General features: G+C 42.3%; 1 protein-coding gene across 1 annotated transcript; it reads right to left on the bottom strand.

Annotated features, from left to right (window-relative positions):
- Positions 1-958: 958 nt before the first annotated feature.
- LOC134437152 (myosin-16-like) lies at positions 959-19,829 on the bottom strand. The gene is made up of 43 exons (XM_063186618.1): positions 19,797-19,829; positions 19,341-19,625; positions 18,324-18,467; positions 17,630-17,786; positions 17,420-17,447; positions 17,224-17,320; positions 16,802-16,894; positions 16,636-16,699; positions 16,378-16,476; positions 16,131-16,234; positions 15,856-15,994; positions 14,953-15,221; positions 14,422-14,592; positions 14,016-14,192; positions 13,620-13,808; positions 13,420-13,507; positions 13,212-13,329; positions 12,997-13,117; positions 12,467-12,603; positions 12,107-12,188; positions 11,773-11,946; positions 11,018-11,245; positions 10,591-10,695; positions 10,299-10,385; positions 10,025-10,170; positions 9,647-9,737; positions 9,505-9,561; positions 9,317-9,403; positions 8,820-9,065; positions 8,587-8,704; positions 8,320-8,447; positions 7,188-7,384; positions 6,652-6,784; positions 5,818-6,034; positions 4,818-4,954; positions 4,533-4,636; positions 3,981-4,173; positions 3,128-3,331; positions 2,820-2,945; positions 2,264-2,434; positions 1,913-2,113; positions 1,390-1,613; positions 959-1,277 (listed from the first exon to the last, which is right to left on the bottom strand). Exons 2-42 carry the CDS (start codon positions 19,548-19,550, stop codon positions 1,413-1,415), a joined length of 5,838 nt encoding a protein of 1,945 aa, XP_063042688.1. The 5' UTR covers positions 19,551-19,625; positions 19,797-19,829; the 3' UTR covers positions 959-1,277; positions 1,390-1,412.
- Positions 19,830-21,466: the final 1,637 nt, after the last annotated feature.

Here is a 21,466-nt window from a genome sequence, read left to right as displayed (position 1 = left end):
TACTTGGACCATACTAGAAAATATTTGTTTATTACTTGGACAACTTTCATGTAAAGATCAAATTTGGCAATTGGCAGCCCAGTTTCAATGAGCAGCATAATTGCAGTACTATTTTTGACCATTTCCTGCACAGTATCCCTTTAAAAAAAATGCCGGATCGATTCTGGAAATTGCTGGATCGATTCCGGATCGTCCATGCCCCGCATTGGATTGCATCGCCGAATCGATCATTGTTGACACCACTAATTATTTGTAGAAGCTCAAGAGAAAGCTCAGTTACTCAGTTTCTATTTGTATGATTTATTTCCATGTAGAAAGCTGTGAACTAATTTCCTTGCTTTAGCACCTCATCATCTGAGGTTCGATGTACTATTTCATGATTTAAAAAAAAAGAAACATATCCAATTTATGGCTACTAGAATAGCTGAATGGCTGGTGACTCAAGAAAACTACTAGCCACAATGGCCAGCAAGCAAAAAAATTACCGTCAAGCCCTGACTCGCACACAATACACACACACACACACACTCACACACACACACACACACACACACACACACACACACACACACACACACACACACACACACGCACACACACACACACACACACACACACACAGCTTTCATCTAGTATTTGTGGGAAAATCATATGCCCCTGCTCTGCATTATGTAGAAACACATTTTTTGGCGTTCGAAAGATGTTTTTGATTTTTCTGACGATCATAAATAATCATAAATCATAATAATTTAGTAGTCACATATTTAGAAACACACACACACACAGACATAATTGAGTTGCTGAGATTTTATTTTAGACTACTTAATACACACAGGTTTAAAACATCTGGATGACATACAGAGGTGGACTCTCCGTCCTTGACATGAAAGTGCAGCTTCCATTCTATCCTTTCCATAGTTTGGAATAACTGTAACAAAGCTCGTTTTTAAAAGAAAAGAAAAGAAAAGAAAAGAAAAGAAAAGAAAAGAAAGACAAAAACAGGTAGCAAGAGAAAGCATACAGCACAAACAGAAAGACAAAGAAAGCATAAATACTCATCCACAGCACAGAACATATAGGGCCTACATTAGAAAGAAGCAAAGCATAGACAAAGCATGCTGTCCAGAAGAAAGACATTAGCATTTGCACCACATACATTTTAAGACTATTCAGTGAAGTTTTAAGACATTTGTGGCCACCGAAGTGCCAAACTTGCTTGAGCTCGTTTCAGTCATTTCCAACTTGGGGAACGAATAGATTGGACTGTGTATGTCACTCTAGAAGATAAGAAAGACAACGTTAATAGAAGATTTCAGCATTGCTTGCATTCTTGTAAATAGGCCTAGGTAAGTGCTAACATTGAGATGATATCTACCAGGAAATACTCACCAGACTGTTTTTTGACCTGGGGCCTACTCTTCAGAGGAACCTTTGGAGGAGGATTTGGTGACCTGGACAATCTCCACAGAGGTGAAGCCCTTCCCAACAGAAGCACGGTTCCTGGTGCGCATTTTGTTCAGGGCCATCTCCGCATTGCCGGCTCTCTCCTCTGCATCGTCCAGTTCATGGACTGTCTTCCTGTACTTGGACAGACTCGAATTGGCCTGCTCCTCCTACAAAAGTAACCAAATGAGGGTGCAATGTTGTAATTGTTATTCTTGGGTCACAGGCTTTGTTTTATTTAATCAACTCTTTGATCTTATAAGAAACGTGATCTAAAAAAATAAAGGTATCCTTGTTGAAGAACTTATTAGTGATTATTTAATGTCCCTGGTTTTATCTCAGAGGCCTGGTCACTGGCTTGGAAGCAGTTATAGTCTTTTCATCACAATCAAAATGTATTTGCCTGTGTGGCTGTCATTCAGGATGCACTACTATTCAGCATATAGTTGTTATTAGGTTGTGCACTCACAGCTTCCTCTATCTGTCTCTTGTAGCACTTCAGCTTGTTCTGGAGTTTCTCCACGAGTTCCTGCATGCGCTCGTTGGTCTTGTGGTCCTCCTCAGTCTGGAAGACAAGCTCCTTCAGACGGCGCTCATGCTTGCGCAAGACCTTCACTGTCTCCACATGCCGTTTTGACTCACCATCCAGCTCTGTCTCCAGTTCTCGGATCTGGAGAAACATTAAAAAACTTGTCAGATGTTTGTGTGTGTGTGTATGTGTGTGTCTGTGTGCGTGCGCGAGAGAGATGATATAGGCCTAATATATTATGTGAGGGTTAAACAGACAGAGAAAGAAGCATTTGAGGCTGTAATTGCGTACCCTGACTTCCATTTTCTGGATGGTGCGTTTCCCGGCCTTTAAGGCAATCTGCTCTGCCTCCTCCACCTTCAGTTGCAGCTCTTTAATGGTTATCTCATTGTTCTTCTTGATCTTCTCCAAATGGGAAGCATGGTCGTGCTCTTGCCGCAGTTCCTCTGCCATTCGAGTGGCCTATTAGAGATGTACACATGAATCACTTATTAGCAAGCCACAAGAATGCTAGTGACACAAGCCAAATCCAAAATGTAGACTTGGTCACTTTCACAGGGGATGGTGTGAACAAAACAGTGCGACTCCCACCATATGCAAAGTACTATGTATGTATTGAGTGAAATTTTCAGTTGTGGTTGTGGTAGTAGTACTATTACCCACTTCATTATCCCACCCATTTCAAAGTTTGTCGTGCCCACAGAGCATTTCCAGTCTGCTTCTGGTTAGGCTGCCCGATAGCCCTTCTAAATGATTTAGAACTAGCAACTGCTACCCAAGTAGTAATGTTGCTGCCCTTGCAAACGTGGATAACACTGTAAAGTGGAGAGTGTTTGGAGGTACTCACGTCAGTGATTGCCTTTTTGGCTCTCTCGTCTGCTGCACGGAACTCACTAATCAGCTCCTCATTCTCATTCATGATTTTAGTCATGTCGCTCTCCATTTTGCGCTTTACGACAGTCAGGCTTTGATACTGTTGGATAAAAAAATATGTTAAATAAGAGTGCAAATAAACATCATGTCAGAATCAGAGAATGAGTTAAGTAACAGGTGTACAAATCCAAAGACTCAACATGTCTACAACTGGTGAACCCCTCATCACCAGGAGAACATTCTGGTGACTACTTAAGTGATTTTGTTCATCTGTTTGATTACCTGGACACTGATCTCATTGTAACGCTCGGAGATCTCGATCAGCTCCTGCTCCAGCACCTTGCGGGAGCGCTCGGAGGCCTCCAGGCCGCTTCGCACCTCCTCCATCTCGGTCATCAGCAGGCTGAGGCGCCGCTCCTGCAGGTTGTATTGCTCACGCAGCTCCTCGTGCTGACGTACGTCCTCATCCATCTGCACCTGCATATCCTGCAAGTCACACACACACAGAGGGGGAGTCAGGTTGTGTCAGAAAGACAGACATGTGAGGCAGTTATGAATAATATGAGCTTGGCAATGCTGCAGAGTAGCCTAATCAGGCGGGTGAACCAATGAACCACTGAACCAGTGAATGAACCACTGAACCAGTGAATGAACCACTGAACCTTTGTATGGCCAATAGATTAGTTAACAAATAATCAGTGCATCAGTGAATCAACAAGAGCAATCGGAAATGGTGACCTTGCTCCCAGGCCAACATTAGAGTTGTGATGTGTAAAGTATGTGGATGATGTGTATGTGTATGTACCGTACGTATAACTGTTTGACGCGGGGAAAACACTGTGTCCAGTGAAAGAGAGTCATTGCAATAGCTGGCCCAGTCAAATGAACCAGTCAACCAGCTGAACCAGTCAAATGAATCAATTAATAGGCTAGCTCTTAGCGCTAAAAATAATGCTGTAGAGTAGCAAATGATGCAGGTGAACCAATGAAACAATAAACCAATGAACTAATTAAATGAACCAATGAAATCAATAACTGAATCAGTGTACCAGTGGTTCACAAATCAATTAAACTGAAACAATCATGTATATGTACAGTATACAGTATTTAGTCAATTTGAATGAATTATACCCACTTTGATTTGCTGCTGCAGTTTCTTGAGGGTCTTGACCAGCTCGGTGTTGTTCTTGTTGGCATGGTCCAGCTGGATCTCCATCTCATTGAGGTCCGTCTCCATCTTCTTCTTCATCCTCAGTGCCTCGGCGCGGCCTTTGGCCTCTGCCTCCAGGCTGGCCTGCAGGGACTCCACAGTGCGCTGGTGGTTCTTCCTGGACGAGACATTAAAATATGGAATTTGTAATTAAACTTTTTTTAATGGTAGACCAGCAAGTTTTTATATGATTGATAGTTGTTATAGTGTAGGGGTCAGTACTCCCATATGTGCTGTATTTGGGATGTTATCATATAAACCCTGTAATTTAAAACACTGGTGGTTCTATCTGTATGAAAAATTAGACATTTAATATGACAAAGAAAAACTATGTAAATACTGTTGAAAAACTAGGTATTGAGAATTACATGAAAATGTGTACAGTGCAAGCTTTTATACACGACACATTTTGAAAATAGTTGTAATGTGAAAGGATGGAATAAGCTAGATGTGTAATTGATGTGTTATGATCCCAACCTTGTAATTTCAAACTCTTCCTCCTTCTCATGGATTCGGCGATCAATATCCGCTTTGACTTGAGCCAGCTCTAGCTGGACACGGACCACCTTCCCTTCTTCAACCTACGGGCAAGTGGGGGGATAAGACCACACAAGCCATCAGAATCCCAGAGAATTCATGTCATGGCCAACAGCAATAACATTTAATATGTTCAAATCTGTCTGGAAATGACTGTGCTTTTCCAGTCAATAAAAAATCTAACCAGAGACATTTTTTCAAGCCTGATTGGCAGCTATCACTTACCTCAAGAGCTGCCTCTGCCTCTTCCAGGGCCATTTGGAGCTCGTCCTTCTCCACCTCAAGTTTCTTTCTGGCCTTCTGCAATTCGTGGACGCTCCGGCCACCCTCACCAAGCTGCTCCACAAGATCTTTGATCTCCTCTGCGTTTCGAATCAGGGTTTTGTCACGGGAAAGAGAAAATAATGAACCGTGAATATGGGGTTTTTAGTTATTATGTTCTCTGAGCATGTTCGTTTTGTGTGAGAAAGTGTATTTACATAACACTATGCTACAAAACATGTGTTTTCCACCAAGGGAATTACAAAAGCGTAAACAAATCAAGCTACAGATATACAAAGGAGAAGGAGCTTGAAATATCCCGTCAGTATTGCAGTATCTACCATGATGTGTGTGGTCTAAATCTATGCAGGATTGGCAGATTATGAAATGTATATATACAGTACATAATGTAAAATATAGTACTAGCCATAAAAGACTGTCCTCCCAGTCATCCATACAAGTATGGGGGAGTATTTCATACCCTGCCCTTCCATATTACAGTACCCATCATGTTATTTTACATTTAAATAATGTGTGTGGTCCAAACCTTTATACAGTTTGAAGTTATTGTACCTACAAAAGTGTTGTAAATCATGTACAAAGATGGTCCCCAGATAAAAGGCCGTGCCACAATTTAATGCAGGGTCAATACCGCAGCATTAAAGTAGCCTGCCTATTGTATAATACAGTATTGTCACTGTCCAGCAGACACCTTTCATCTCCACTATTTTGTTTTTTATTTTATATTCGTTCTTTATTCATTACAAAATAAAAAACAGTGCTACTGGTCAGTATTCATGAGAATATGTGTATGATAAATTATTTAATTACCAACTTTAATGTTGAGATGATTATTTATTTAGAAAATAGTGAGTTATCAATTAATAAGTGAAAAACAATGAAAAGTGGAGATACAAGGCTTCTGCCTGAAGGTGTGCTTGTGCAGTGTGTGAGACCCCCAAACCTGCGAGTGTCTTGTTGTCCTTCTTCACGGTCTCCAGGTGATCGAGGGACTCCTCGTAGGCGGTCTTGAGCTTGTAGACCTCGGTCATGTAGGAGCGGCACTCCTTCTGGGAGGAGTCCAGCTCCAGCTGAAGCTCCTCGTTCTTCTGGCTCCACTCCGCCATCATCTTGTCAAACGTGCGCTGCTTCTTGTCCAGGGCAGCAGCCGCAGCGTTGGACTGAGAGAGAGAGAGAGGAGAGAGGGCGAAAAGACAATAGCAGACTGACTTCAGATAGGGGTGAATGGGCTGAAAAATGGGGACTGAGATACCAGGGCGCCTCTTTTTAAATTAAGGTAGAGGGGGGGACTATGTGACGGGTGTTGGTCTGCATGAAAAATAAAACAAAAGGGCTCTGTGAGATGGTCCCATGCAGCTCATGAATCATTGCTGTAAGATGGCTGGAATGATGTGCAAGGAAAAAAGACAGAGACAGGGGTGACGTGAGGGACTGTAAGACGAAGAGTCTGTAATTTTAATTTAGGAGTGGGGGGTATCTGTGAACTCTTCTACATGGCTCCATATGAGGTTCATGAATCATTACTTGAAGATGACAAGCAAAGTTAATAAAAGTCCTAGCGTAGAGGGCAACAGTCCTGCTGCTGCTTTCTTATTTATGATCCATGTTATACTTCATGTTTATGCTCCATGTAACCACCTCATTTGACCTATCGTCTAAGCTCAAGGCGACTCTCCTGAGGGGTATTGATGCAGCGTTTTATGCCTTTTATGACTTCATGAATGTGTCATATATCTGAAGGATAGTATCTAGTCAGTGCACTGTGCGTGCACTGTACCTTCTCGAGGTCGATGGTGAGATCCTCCACCTCTCCCTGGAGCCTCGACTTGACCTTGTCCAGGCTGGCAGCTCGGGCCTGGGCCGCTTCGGCAGCCTCCTCTGCCTCTTGCAACCTCACAGCCAGCTTACGCCTATGGTGTGCAAGAAAAAGGAGTCTTTGCCTTTAAGAGTTTTGGGACATTTCTGCACAACTGTGAAGCTTTGCTTTGAGGGTTTATTCAGGTCACACAACGTGTTGACCCAACAGGGTTCTCATGCATGCATCAGGGATGTGCATACTCTTACTCACGTTTCCTTCCACAACGCCTTATCAACTTTCAACTACTAGACATTCTCTCGGTAAGCAGGAGTACCTTGCTCTCCGTCTGTCTTTTTCACAAGCTGACCATCATGGAATGTGGTTAAAACCTTACCACCATATTCAGATGATTTCAACCACTAAAGAGGCCCATGACAGAAATGCACCTTTCTTTTGTATAGTATGTACATGCATTATGTATACAGTATACAGCAATATGAGGGGACACCACTTACTTAGTCTCCTCCAGCTCTTCGGTCTTGTGGATGGCATCCGTCTCGTACTTCGTTCTCCAGGTGGTGACGTCAGCGTTGAGCTTGGAGATGAGCCGCTGCATCTCAGACTTGCCCTCCTGCTCCTCCTCCAGCTGCTCTTTGAGCAGGTCCAGGTCATGACGGGCATTAGCCAGTCCCACAACTGCAGCACCGCGAGCCTGGGATGACATAGCAAAGCATACAAAAACATTGGCTAGGGGCGCTGAGCCCCGCACATTTGGGCTTGCATGCCCACGGGTACCCCGGTTCGAATCCGGTCAGGGTCATTTCCCAGCCCTGCCCCATCTCTCTCTCCCAACCGTTTACTGTCTGCTCTCATACTGTCCTGTAATAACAAAGGCCAAAAAGGCCCCCCTCCCAAAAAAAACCTTTTGGCTAAGCTGTAGCTGTTGCACTTCCAGCCTGGGGTAGCGTGGCATTCTAACGGATATCAATCTCACCTTTACTTTCTCTGTATAGTCTTTTAAAATTACCTTTTGGTATACTGTGACATTACATTCTTGATCCTAAACAAATTATTGTAACATCCAAGCGATTCTGTGTTTGACTGTGATACCACAATAGGCTACTGAGTTTCCACTTTTACTATCCTGCCTCTGTGACTGTCTTGTCTATGAAAAAGTCCCATATAAATAAAAGCATCTCACTTTTACGTGTAGAGCGACATGGAGTAAGAGTGGCACTAAAATGTGCAAGTAATCTGTGGTTTACTACAACTGTCTGTCTCCTTGTAAGTTGAGCTGCCTGTAAAATTGTCTACACCTCCTCTGTTCAGTCTGAGGGACTGCTGCGTTTTATTGAGAGTGTCAGGGTTCATTACATGTAATGGTAGTCTTTCCACCCACCCACACACACACACACACACACACACCACACACGCATATGCACGCACACGGGCGCACGCACACACACACACACACACACACACACACACACACACACACACACACACACACACACACACACACACACACACACACACAGACACACAGGCCTTTTGAATGTGCACATCCTGTCTTTTACCATGGCTTATTTTCCTGCAGCCAGGCTTGACCTACGAAATGTGTACTATATTGTTTTTTTGTTTTTTTACCTTTGACTCTTCTTCCAGCTGCCTCTTGAGCTCGTCCACCTGAGTGACAAGTGTGGATCTCAGACGAGTGATCTGGTTGAGTTTACTTTGAGCCTCCGACAGATCACGACTCAGATCACCATTCTCCGCTGGAGAAAGAGAAACACATGACATGAGGTAGGTGGTTTGGATACAAACCATTTATTCTTAATGAAATATGTATCAGAGAATGCTTAATTAGAAAATTAGAAAAGTTAGTGAAGAAAGCCACAAGAATGTCTTGCTTACCAGACAAGCGAATCTTAAAGGCGTTGAGCTCAGCCTGATTTTTCTCCAGGTTCGCTAACTTAGCATTAGCTTCAGCTAGGTTGTCTTCCAATTTGCGGACATGGGAGTCAGAGTTCATCTGCAATAAACACAAAAAGCTTTTACAATCATTTCCATGAGATTTTTTCATCAAAACAATTAGTTACATGTACATAGGTATATTGTGGTACAGTTGTATATATTTTTTTCTATACCTTGCCCTTTTGGATGGCCTCAACGGTGGCATTGAGGTCATCAATCTCAGCCTTCATGACTTGCTTGTCCTTCTCCAGCTTGATGCGAACCCTCTGTAGATTCTCTATGTGTTCCCCGAGCTCGGCCATGGAGTCTGAGTGCTTCTTGCGCAGGGCTGAGGCGGTGGCCTCCGACTGCAAGGCGGCCTCCTCCAGCTCCCTACGCAGCTTCAGCAGCTCAGCCTCACGCTTACGGTTCTGCTCAATCTACAGGAAACAACATTTGGATTTTGAATAATCAAATCCATCTAAGGAAAACACAGCACTTCACAATTCACACTGTCCATCCCAAGAAAACAGCCTTTGGCACAAAATGGCATACAGTTCACTAACAGACCTGCCGTCAGTGTTACAGTCCCATCAATATAGTTGATACCCAACAACACAAGCTTGAAGAGCATGTTTGCAACTTCATGCTGGATAGACTGACTGATGCATGTGATATATCTGGGTTGTACCTGGGCAACAGTTGCTCCTCCAGCCTCTTCCAGCCTGTCCCCAAGATCCTCAAGATCCCGAGCCAGATCAGTTCGCTGCTTTTCCACCTGATCAGCAAGATTTAAAAAAAAAACAAGTGAGTATCCGAGTGATGAAACTGATTTTTACATTGAATATATAATCAGATAAATGCATTTCACTACTGTACCTTGGCTCTAATGGCCCTTTCAGCTTCAAGTTCCTCTTCGAGTTCCTCAATACGGGCCTTAGCAATGAAACACAAAGGAGTTAGTAATTGACAAATAGAGGCTCAAATGCTCTACTGAATTGATAACTCAGAATCAGTTTACCTGGTGCTCTTTGAGCTTCCGATGTAAAGTTGAGCTGAGTGACTGCTCATCCTCCAGCTTCGCATTCATGTTGTTTATCTCAAAATCTCTCCTAAAGGATAAAGCATTGATTGATGAAGCACTATCGAGCTATGAATCTGGGTTTTTTGCCATTTGTCATTAAACAGAATATATCTATCGACTGTAGACTCTAATTCTGTGTCTCAAATGGCACACTTGTGTCAGTACACTAATGTTTAGTGCATAGTGTCAAGGAAAAATGTGAACTTTCAGTGCACTGAATTTTCAGCGTGAGTGTCTGAACTGAAACATAGTGCACAAGTGCACCATTTGAGACACAATATTTATCTACAAAGAAACGGAGCACATTCCACATACTTTTTGATGACCTCTTCCAGGTCGATCTTGGCCCGCTCCATCTCATTGAGGTTCTCAATGGTCATTTTCAGATCACCCTCAGCTTTGCGTCGGGCCTTCTCTACCTCTGCACGAATCTTCTTCTCCTGTTCCCAGTTGTCCTCCAGCTAACCACACAGACAGTTCTACTATTATTCAAGGACTTTATTTATTAGAGTAGAACTTCTGCATATCTGGATATCTTACTGATATACAAAATATACTGTAGTGACACTGTGACTAATGTGTGCTTTACCTCATGCACTTCGGTGGTGAGCTTGCTGTTGGTCTTGTTAAGATGGTTAACTCTGTCCTCTTCAGCTTGAAGGTCGTCCAGGGTTTTCTATTCATATAAAAATATGAATGTAGTATTAGTATTTCCTTAAGTATAACAGAAATAAAAATGAAAAATAAATTGTTACTAAAATGTTTTTGTTAGCATACTAGTATGGTAACAAAGGTTGACAAATACATACATTTGAGTGTATATAAAGAACCTTTATACTAGCCTATACAAACATATATTACAAAGAGGTTATTTCTCCGACCTGCTGAAGTTCTTCGAGAGCTTTTCTCTCTTTGGTGATCTTGGCAATGGTGTCCTCCCTCTGACTGAGATCTCCAGTTAAGCCACGCACTTTGGTATCCAAAGCCTAAAATTCATAAATATGATCTCCTCAATAAATATGTTTCCGAGATCGGAGTACCATACAATCCCACTTTTAAAGTTCAATATTAGCAAATTGGTTTTTAGAAATACTGTTTATCAGAACATACAGTCTGCTTGGTACTGTAGGTGTTCAATCTTATTGGCAGCCCTTTGTGGATTGCATACTCAGATCTGCCTGTTACACAGTCAATAAAAGGATTGTGGAAACATGTTCATTTTTATCCTCAAAACAACTACTGCCATAAATGTGGCTTTAACTATTACCGGTACTTATTCTGTAGTGACATACTACTGTTGGCCCCCACCTGTCTCTCCTTCTCTGTCTTAGACAGAGTGGACTCCAGTCCCTCCAGGTCTTTCTTGAGGTCCACGACCTCCGTCTCCACTTTGCGCTTCTGGGCGCTGAGCTGGCTGGCGGTGCTCTCCTCCTCCTCCAGCCTCTCCTTCATGTCCTGGATCTGCTCCTCCATGTTCCCCTTCTGCTTCATCAGCTGGTTGCAGCGCTCCTCTGCGTCTGCAGTCGTGTCTTGCTCCTGCACATTATATTACATTACATTACATTACACTTAGCTTACGATTTTATCTAAAATGATTTACAGTTATTTATAGGGTATTGGTTGTAGTCCCTGTAGCAATGTGGAATTAGGTGCCTTGTTCAAGGGCACTTCAGCCATGCATATAGGGAGAGGTAAGGGTGGGATTTGAACCCGCAACCCTCTGATCTTAAGACTTAGACTACCTCCCTAAGTATTGGGCCACGGCTGTCTAACACAGTATACCACCTGCATACATCGAAAGACAACTTACATTGGTGCTGAATTCAACCAACGCCTGAAGAACATTGGTTGAAACGTTATAAATCTCTCCAAGCAAGGGGTATTTTTTTCCAAGGCTTTAGAAACACAATTAGCGTTGTGTTGTGTTGTGCTGTGCTGTGCTGTGCTGTGCTGTGCTGTGCTGTGTTGTGTTGTGCTGTGCTGTGCTGTGCTGTGCTGTGCTGTGCTGTGTTGTGCTGTGCTGTGCTGTGCTGTGCTTATGTGTAGTTGTATGGGTGGCTTACAGCTGACAGGGCCAGAGCAAGGTCATTCTTCTCTTGGGAGAGAGTGGCCATCTTCTCTTCCAGCTCTTTGAGCCTCTCAACCATCTCAGATGTTTTCTCCATGGCGGCACGCAGCTCCTCCTCCTTGGCCTTCATCATATCCTCCTGTCGAGCCACCTGGAGCAAAGGCTTGACCTTGACAAATGAAAAATGGAAAAAAAAATGGAAAACAGAATTAAACAGAGGAAGAGAATTTAAGGTGAAATTTACACACAGAGATTTGACACTTTCGGGCTGTGTCCTACATTTTGCAGTTTACAGTGGCTGCTATAGATGTCAAACACATTTTGCGTACCTTTGTATAAAGTTTCCACCAACCCCAGTACCGCAGCTGAAGGAACTTCCTGACATTGCGCTGGATTGCAATGAGGGCAATTCTGAAATCACATAACAAGGAATAGAAAATGGAATGATATAATGACACTCATCTGTGCGGATTCCCCTTCATCCAGCACATTTTCTAAGTAATGAAAAGTTTAGTTGTAAGCTACCAGATGTCTTTTTGGAGCTCGAAAGACATTTGGTCTTCCACGAAGAGCATTCTTCAGTTTTATTGACATATTTATGGATTGTCCGTAATAAAAAAACATTGAGTGGGCAAGATTCAGCGACAGGAACATTGCAGAATGTGATGTCTGTGTGTTTTCTCTCACACCTCCTGTCCAGCATCTTCTTGAACTCGACCCTCATGAGGGTTCCCCTCAGGCGACCCTGCAGCATGGTCATGATCTTGGCCAGCCTCTCATCTCTCATGTCCTCCAGCTTAGCCAGGACTCCAGCACGGAAAAACACCTACCACACACACACGCGCGCATGCACGCACGCACGCACGCACACACACGCACGCACGCACGCACACACACACACACACATACACACACACACACACACACACACACACACACAAAAGAGGAACAATGCAGTAGCAGGGTGAGTATCTCTGTGGGGAGAATGCGAGTTTTGGGCGTTATAGTAATACCAATATAAAAATACTAATATTATAATAATATAAATACAATGTATTGTTATTATGTTGAATTATTAACAGAACACTGATTAGAATTTCCTTCCCTTAACAACAAAGTGATACTACCGATGAGTTGGCCTAGGGAAGGACATTCATCTAATAGGCTAATTGTAATAAGATTAATAGTTTACCAATATTAGATTTAAGTATAAATGTACCTTGGTGTGCCCGATTCTGTACTCCATGTCATCTAAACCAAGTGAGCCCAGAATAAGTTCTGATGCCTTTTTGTTATCAACAAATCCCTTAGGGATTACGTTGGGATTCAGGATGTAGTATCTGGGGAAAAAAGAAGAGTTTGCCAGGTTCTATTACAGTACTTATTAATATGGCAGAATATTATCCATAAAGAGATTTCAAAACCATGCCAAACCTCTGTTTAAACTCAGGATACTGCAGCCTGTTTGGAAAGCCTTTCCTGCAGATACGGATTCCCTCAAGGACACCATTGCAGGCCAGCTGATGTAAGATCAGGTAGCTATCACAGACACCTAAGATGGACACGATATATAGAAAATGAATGAACAGCATTGAAAAAGAGACAAAAAACACGACCAAACCCCCTTCAACTTAGACCTTACCAGACTGCTTGTACTCATTGGGAACAATGCATCGGACGAAATGAGGAGCGGTGCTTCGCAGGGTACTCATCAATTTGTTCAGTTGTTCCTGTTTAAAGTAACATAGTAACGTAACATGAGGTGAAAGGTCAGATGTTTCTCAGATGACTCTATGGTACTCTATGGAAGTACCAAAGTAACGCTGAATGCCAAAGACCTACCCTGTAGAAGTTGGAGACGGTCATAAAAGAGGAGCCTTTCTTCTGCTTCTTGGTTGCAGCGCCGGCAGCCTCCTCTTCTTTGAAGAGGAGACCCAGCAGAGACATGGAGGACTTCTGGAACAGGCCCACCACCGTCTCGTTCAGAGGGTCCTTGTTCTTCTCCAGCCAGCCTGCAATGTTGTAACCCACCTACAGGAGGTTGTGGCCCAGATGTTAAATTATATTCTGTTGCATTGGTTGTAATGCAACAGAGGTGGCTTTCTTCCAATGTAACTGCTTTTCCAACAGAATTACCTGATGTTATGTAATATACTATTTGTTATTGTATGTATAACAGAACAAATGCTGTATAGTTACAATTTGTACAATGCTGATAGGAAAAAAAATGTGACGTACAGTGCCGGCATAATGCACCAGCTCAAAATGAGCTTCAGGGCCTTTCTTCCCAACTTTTGGTTTCAGGAAGTTAGCGGATTTGCCCAAATGGTTGTCGTACAGGGCAGCCTTGAAGGTAGCATCGGTGGCCTTAGGGAACACACACTGCTCCTCCAGAACGGAGAAGATACCCATGGGCTGCAAGAGAGAAAAAAATCACAACTTTGACACAGCCCAACAGCATTGATACACTTTGACTTTGTCCTGAACTCAGTCCATGTACTGTACTTTTTTGTGAGGCTATTTTGTTTATGTGTGTATGACTTATGGACTTCAGTGTGATATTGTCACAATGTGTCCGCTTACTTTCTGCAACTTTCAGCATTATACGTATATTTTTATTTTCAAAAACTCTGTCAAGGCGTACCTTCTCCAGAAGCTCAATACAAGCTTGTAGGTCGAGACCAAAGTCAATGAAGACCCAGTCGATGCCCTCTTTCTTGTACTCCTCCTGCTCCAGCACGAACATGTGATGGTTGAAAAACTGTTGCAGTTTTTCATTGGTGAAGTTGATGCACAGCTGCTCAAAGCTGTTAAACTATGGAGACAAAAGCAAAAATATTCCCTAACTGACACCTTAAATGAGAAATAAATGTGCAAGATGTTTATGAATAATAACAATTTATTTATGCTAATAAGCAAGATTGCAAGACTGCATGTCTACAAGGACCAAATAATTTCTCTCTCTGTCTGTCTGTCTGTCTGTCTCTCTCTCTCTTGCACACACACACACACACACACACACACACACACACACACACACACACACACACACACACACACACATGCACGCACACACGCACGCACGCACGCACGCACGCACGCACGCACACACACACACACACACACACACACACACACAGCTATATATCGGCAAATTAGTCAAAACTGAAATTACCTCGAAAATCTCAAACCCTGCAATGTCCAGCACCCCAATGAAGAACTGCCGCTGCATCTTGGTATCCAGGGTCTTGTTGATCCTCAGTACCATCCACTTGAACATTCTGTCGTAGACGGCTTTGGCCAGTGCCCCGATAGAGTAGACACACTGGTCCTGGTTCTGACCTTTGGTCACAAACTCATTTCCCACTTTGACTCTGGGTCTGGTGATGCCCTTCTGGAGATCGCCAGAGTTGATGCCCATGAGGTGAGCGACTTTGTCGGCCACTATGGAGAAATGTATGATTTCGTTATTTGTTAATGTTTTGGACTTCTATGTTGGTATTGATCAGGACGAGTTGTTATTGTTTGTTCTGTGAGTATACTATATGTACGTACTACACTACTGCACCACAAAGGCTTGTTCTCAGACTACGCTCCAAGGATGTGAAAAGTACAGCTTCTGCACGTGTCTAATGTTTGTAATGAAGTAGTTCTGCTTTTTTTGTTGTTGTTGCAAATCTGCCGTTGTGTTCTTTCAGTTGCCTACTTAAACTATTCTGATTCCATAAGTGTGTTTCATACATGGCAAGCAACTTTGCTTTAAATTACAGCATCTGTAAAGTAGAGTATAATGCCACATTAAAGTAGAGTAAAGTAGAGTATAATGCCACATTACATTACTTTACATTTAGGTGATGCTTTTATCCTGGGTGAGTTACTGTTATTTAGGTTCAGGGTACACAGTATTTTCCAATATATGGGAACTTGCTGCCTACTAACTCCCTAAGGATTGATGCAACAGCTGCCCATGTCTCGTAACATACACACTGGGACTAAAAGCTCTGTTGATGAAAACCAGAGGGGTTGTTTTGGGAGCGACTGATGACACTGTGGTCTTCGGCTGAAGATGCACACATACCCTCAGTGGAGTCCACGTCAGCCTGCTCCTCCCTTGGCTTCTGCTTGAACTTCATGTTGCCAAAGTGCATTATGCCACCTGTCAACTTGTAGACACCCATCTTCTCCTCAGCGGTGAAGCCCAAGACATCAAAGGCCACCTTTAATAGTAGACGAATATACAATCTTTTTTGATTATGATGTTTGACTGTGCACAGTTCTCACATGAACAGCACGAGAATCATCTGACAGAATGATCTAGAAATCAAAACTTTGTTATAGGCTAGCTGTACTTACATCAGTGAGCATTAGCTCTTCCCCGTCATCCATGTTGTCTACAACAGTGACACCCTGGCAGACCCACACATATTGTTTTGGGTCTGGGTTTACCAGAAGAGCCTCTACAAAAAGAGAGAAAACCCAAAACCAAAGTGGTCTCAATGTGGAAAACAATTGTAATCATATCATACAATGAAGAAATTGTTTGAGTGGAGAAACATTGCATCAGAATAAAACAGATCTGTCCTGTGGTTTTTTTACCCACCTAAGAGTTCAGGTTTCTTCCCTGACAGCAGCTGGTAGAATATGTGGTAACCACGCTCTGCAGCTTGCTGGGAGATCACACGGGATTTCTCCAGCAGATCTGAAGGGAAAACAACATGTAGTCAGTAATGAGGATAATGCACCTATTGAGTATTTTTTTCTAATTCACATTTTTTTTAATGAATATGTTTAGTAACTCTGAACTCTGATCTTGGTAAAACTGAGTCAGTCTTCCACTGACAATGAGCATCAAACTCACAAGTCTCAATGTCTGCACCAGCCAGCTTTGCTGTTGGTCCAAAATGGATCCGGATAAATTTACCCTGAAATGAGAGTTACAGCCTTCAGTTCGGAAAATCCTTCAAATCCCTTGAACGTAGGATATTTTTCTTAAATTTCTGGGGCTAAAAAAGAGGATGTCTCACAAAGCGAGAGGAATTGTTGTTCCTGGTGGTTTTGGCATTCCCGAAGGCCTCGAGGACAGGATTAGCCTGGATGATTTGATCCTCCAGTGAACCCTGATGATGAGAAACACATTTGGTACTCTATTATTTGTTGGTCTTATTTTTAAAAAGCATTTTTTTTGTGTTCACATCAAAACTATTCACATTTCCCATCATAATATAATTATGGTGGTGACTAACCAAAATGTAGAGGTTCATTTTATTTTTGTTCAGTATTTCAGCTTAATCTGGATGATGTCCGATAATGTTGTCATGCAATTTTTAATACTGGTGAAATCACATTAAATTCTTCTTTTAAGTTAAAAAGGATTCTTAAATATTTAAATGTTAGTGGTTAGGAAATGTATCCATTCTATTCTGCTCTATTCTTTTCGTAAGACTACCTTGTCGCTGGTTTGCTTTGACCCAGTGGCCCCCATGTTGGCGAAGTACTGGATGACCTTTTTGGTGTTCTCAGTCTTGCCGGCACCTGATTCTCCGCTAGGAAATAGATTCAAACATCATTAAAATGCTAATGGTCTGTGGAAAAAAAACTCTTTCAGGATTATTTGTGTCATGACCATAATTGATTATACATACGTGATCAGCATAGACTGGTTTTCTTGCTCTGCGCAGAAGGACACAGGAAGGACAAAAGTCATCAACATGTGTAGATGAGAATTACAATTAAAATGCATGAATCAGAGTTTGACCTCAACACGCTGTAAAAAACATCATGGATAAGTAGGCCTACATTCATGTTAAACGAAGACACGGCATATATAGATGATGTCCTTGTGCATTTCTTACCCATCAACATGTCATGATAAGCGTTGTCAGAGATGGAGAAGAGATGAGGAGGAACTTCATTGCGTTTCTTCCCCTTGTACATGTTGGCTACCTTGGCCCCATAGATTGGCAACCACTTGTAAGGGTTCACCGTGACACAGAACAAGCCCGAATACGTCTGCCAAAGACAAATTAGAGTATGGATACTTGGCAGCTCCAAATATACAATTACAGTACACATAATACACTCATCTGCATGTCAGTGATACATTTATGCATTCAGTAAATCTACAAAAATACATTCACATGGAAAATTCAACACACAGACACAGACACAGACACAAACACACAGACAGACAGACAGACAGACAGACAGACAGACACACACACACACACACACACACACACACACACACACACACGGACAGACAGACAGACAGACAGACAGACAGACAGACAGACAGACAGACAGACAGACAGACAGACAGACAGACAGACACACACACACACACACACACACACAGACACACACACACACACACACACACACACACACACATACAAACGCACACACACACAAATGCACACACACGATTGCCTACAGAATAATAATGGGCACTTTCTTGACGGTGGCAGCCAGGTGACATAATGGACAGACCTTCAAGGCTTAATGATGCTAATGGCTGACAGCCTGTAATATGACAGTTTGGCTTACATAGATTCTCATGTTCACATATCGGGAGCGCAGGTTTTCCAGCACGCTGGCCTCGTTCAGGAACGTGAGGTTGGCCATGTCATTGGCCTGGAAAAACTTGGGGGGATTCATCTGCTGAATGTCATCCTTCTTTATGGTGACCGTCTGAAAAGAAGCGAGATTTCATAACAGAGCTCATTGAAGCTGCTCTTTACTGCCTTCATAATAGTGTTCTCAGTATTAATTAATATTAGTGAATAGCTATGGGGGGGACTATACTGATTACGCCACACCTTTCATATTAATATTCAATCACCGCTGCTGGTCTGTGTGTGTGTGTGTGTGTGTGTGTGTGTGTGTGTGTGTGTGTGTGTGTGTGTGTGTGTGTGTGTGTGTGTGTGTGTGTGTGTGTGTGTGTGTGTGCGTGTGTGCGTGTGCGGAATGGCTGAACTGCTGGAAGGCTGTTTGTATTAAATGTTTAATGTGCAATAATGTGTATAGGTTCCTGTGTATTTTTTTTATCTTTATATTTATATAAGATGACAACTTCATTTTCTTCGAGATTAACCCATTGATGCCTAAGGCACCTGCAAAAAAGGGTGCTGAATGTCTGAACCCTTTTTAAGAAAATCTGCCCTCAGCCTATAAAAACCTAAATATCTCAGCTCCTGAAGCACATCAAAATATGCACTATGTTGCATTTAAACGCTAAGACCCCCATCTTTCTTTAGAATGTGTTCATCCATCTCAAACAAACAGAGATTTTTAATAAAGTTGTCTCAAATCTCATGAGCCTGTATGTGGCATAATGCAGCTCCAGGCGCCAGGGCCAATGTTGCGCAACGCAACATCAGGCATCAATGGGTTGATAAAAAATACTCAGAATTATAACCATATTATATATGGCCTTTGCCTTAAATTTGTTTTACAGTAAAATATTAACCACAATTTTCACACAAACAAATAATACGCTTATTCTAAAGTCTAAATTATAATTATGATTATCTATGACATAAACACTGTAACTGAAACACTTACTGCATTCTTGGCAGTCTTGATGGTGACTTTGTCACCGTCCTCAGACTGGATCTCGCCGGCGACGAAGGCGTCCTTCTCGTCCTTCACCCAGCAGGACTTCTTGATGTCGTAGGGCTTGTTGATGGCGTCCAGCTTCTCCTTCTCAGTAGGGGCTAGGAATGGCATGGGGTCCACCTCATCCCCGCACTCTCCTTTGTACCCACCCGGCATGATTATGCCTTTGCGATAACCGCAGAACCCTTCACCAAAGCACTGGGAGGGGACCCCTTCAGCAACAGTCTACACCTGGAAAGGCACAAGGAAATTGGTGGTGGCTTAAAAAAGTAGCCCGGCTCAGTATTAAAACATGACTCCATCATGCAGACTCGGATAACGTGAAAGACAAAAGTTTCACTCAACATTCTGAGGTAGTCTTACAAAGTGCATAGCACACATTGACAAAGACAAAATATTTACCAGGGTAAGGAAGCAGAGAAACCAGGAAGGAGCGATGGTGAGGGTGCTTTGGTGCAAGGTTGGTCTTTTATATATACTAGCAGTGGCACTCCTGATATGGACAGCCCCATTAGAGAAGCCATTACCCCAAAGGGTGGAATTATTCTATCTGAGGCAGATCCTCTCATAGCTTGGAGAATAGGGAATTCTGCACACTGCTCATGACCTTTTTTGGCCACTGATGTAGGACTGACTGTTGCCTGCTATACTAGCATGTTTTTGTTTTTGTATGTCTGTGAATGAATTAAAGAAAAATTGGACAATATGAGGCTCATGCATATTGTCCTCAAAAACATAAATGAATTATTTTTTCCATTACATTATTTTTTTATTTGCGCTTTCACTGACAGACCTTGTGGGCAGGGCACTTAAAATAACTTTACACCTTGAATCACTTTCATTTTTAAAGTTATATCAACTATATATTATAGATTCCACTTTTATTTATAGATACAACTACTATTCTATATAACTTGATTTAACTATTAAGTTCTACTGTCAATGAAAAACCATTAGCATGAATCATCAGCTGTTGATACTTCTCTGGGGAAATTATACGGTATGCAGAAATGGAGGACTGAACCTACGGAGCTTTTAAAATCTCCAAATCCATTGAAAAATATGATATCCTCTGTTTAAGCTTTGTATACAGTGACAGATATAACATTTAGTTTGGAAATGCAGAGAGGTAATTGTCATTTCAGAGTTTCAATGGTGACAGGTTGTCACAGAATTAAACTGTGTCTTGGAATTACTGGACCGCCGTTTAACAATATGCACCGTCAACTTAAAACGTTTTTCAGTGACACTCGTGTCCTTCAAGAGGATTGTTTACATGTATGTTATATCATTAGGCCTTGTAACAATATATCTTATTATCATGTTTGCACTGCCACCCTACTCTGCGTGTTAATCCCTGGGACAAAGTGAAAACACATCCATGTGCTTCATGAAGGAATGTGCGGAGATATGATCCCCTCATTAAAGGGGTGGGATCACTCAAAAAAAGAAAAAGAAAAAGCTGTGAACACTCTTATGTCTCCCCGGGGGACACAAAAGGTATTTGTGACAACTGCACACATATTTTGAGCTACCAACTTAGACACGATAGCTCCCTGAATGTGAGGACTAAATCTGTGCACTAATGCGAGCAGGGTGAAGGGGTGGGGGTTCCACCAATGCCTTTGGGAAAACTCAAGATAGTGTTACCACCACACATGCCAGGTAATGAGTGAAGATCCAGCACACAGAAGCTGGTGTCAAGATACACTAAATCCACAGAGAACTAAATCCCAACAGTTTTGGGGGTCACAAGTTTTGAAGACAAGGATGTTAACACAAGCTGTATGTATTTGTATGCTTAAGAAAAGCTGATGTTTATCTAGCAATATGCAGGAGTTATCTTGTTTATGACCACATGGATGGCAGATAGAGATCATCATTTGCTCTACCAAAATGGTTATCTGTTTGCCTGTGACAATGTTGAGCATGGGCCGGGTGGTGGGGGGTGTGGGGGGCTGCGTGTCAGCATTTGATCATTTGATATTTCTTATCCATTTCAATTACCCTGCCTAAGAGTGTGTAACCTCTGATGTGTTCAGATGATGTAGTCATTTTTTTAAATGATTATT

Source organism: Engraulis encrasicolus, chromosome 2 (genome assembly GCF_034702125.1).
Source record: "Engraulis encrasicolus isolate BLACKSEA-1 chromosome 2, IST_EnEncr_1.0, whole genome shotgun sequence".
In the NCBI taxonomy this organism is placed as follows: domain Eukaryota; kingdom Metazoa; phylum Chordata; class Actinopteri; order Clupeiformes; family Engraulidae; genus Engraulis; species Engraulis encrasicolus.
The sequence above is the reverse complement of the archived record's forward strand: the minus strand, read 5'-3'. Positions and strand labels throughout refer to the sequence as shown.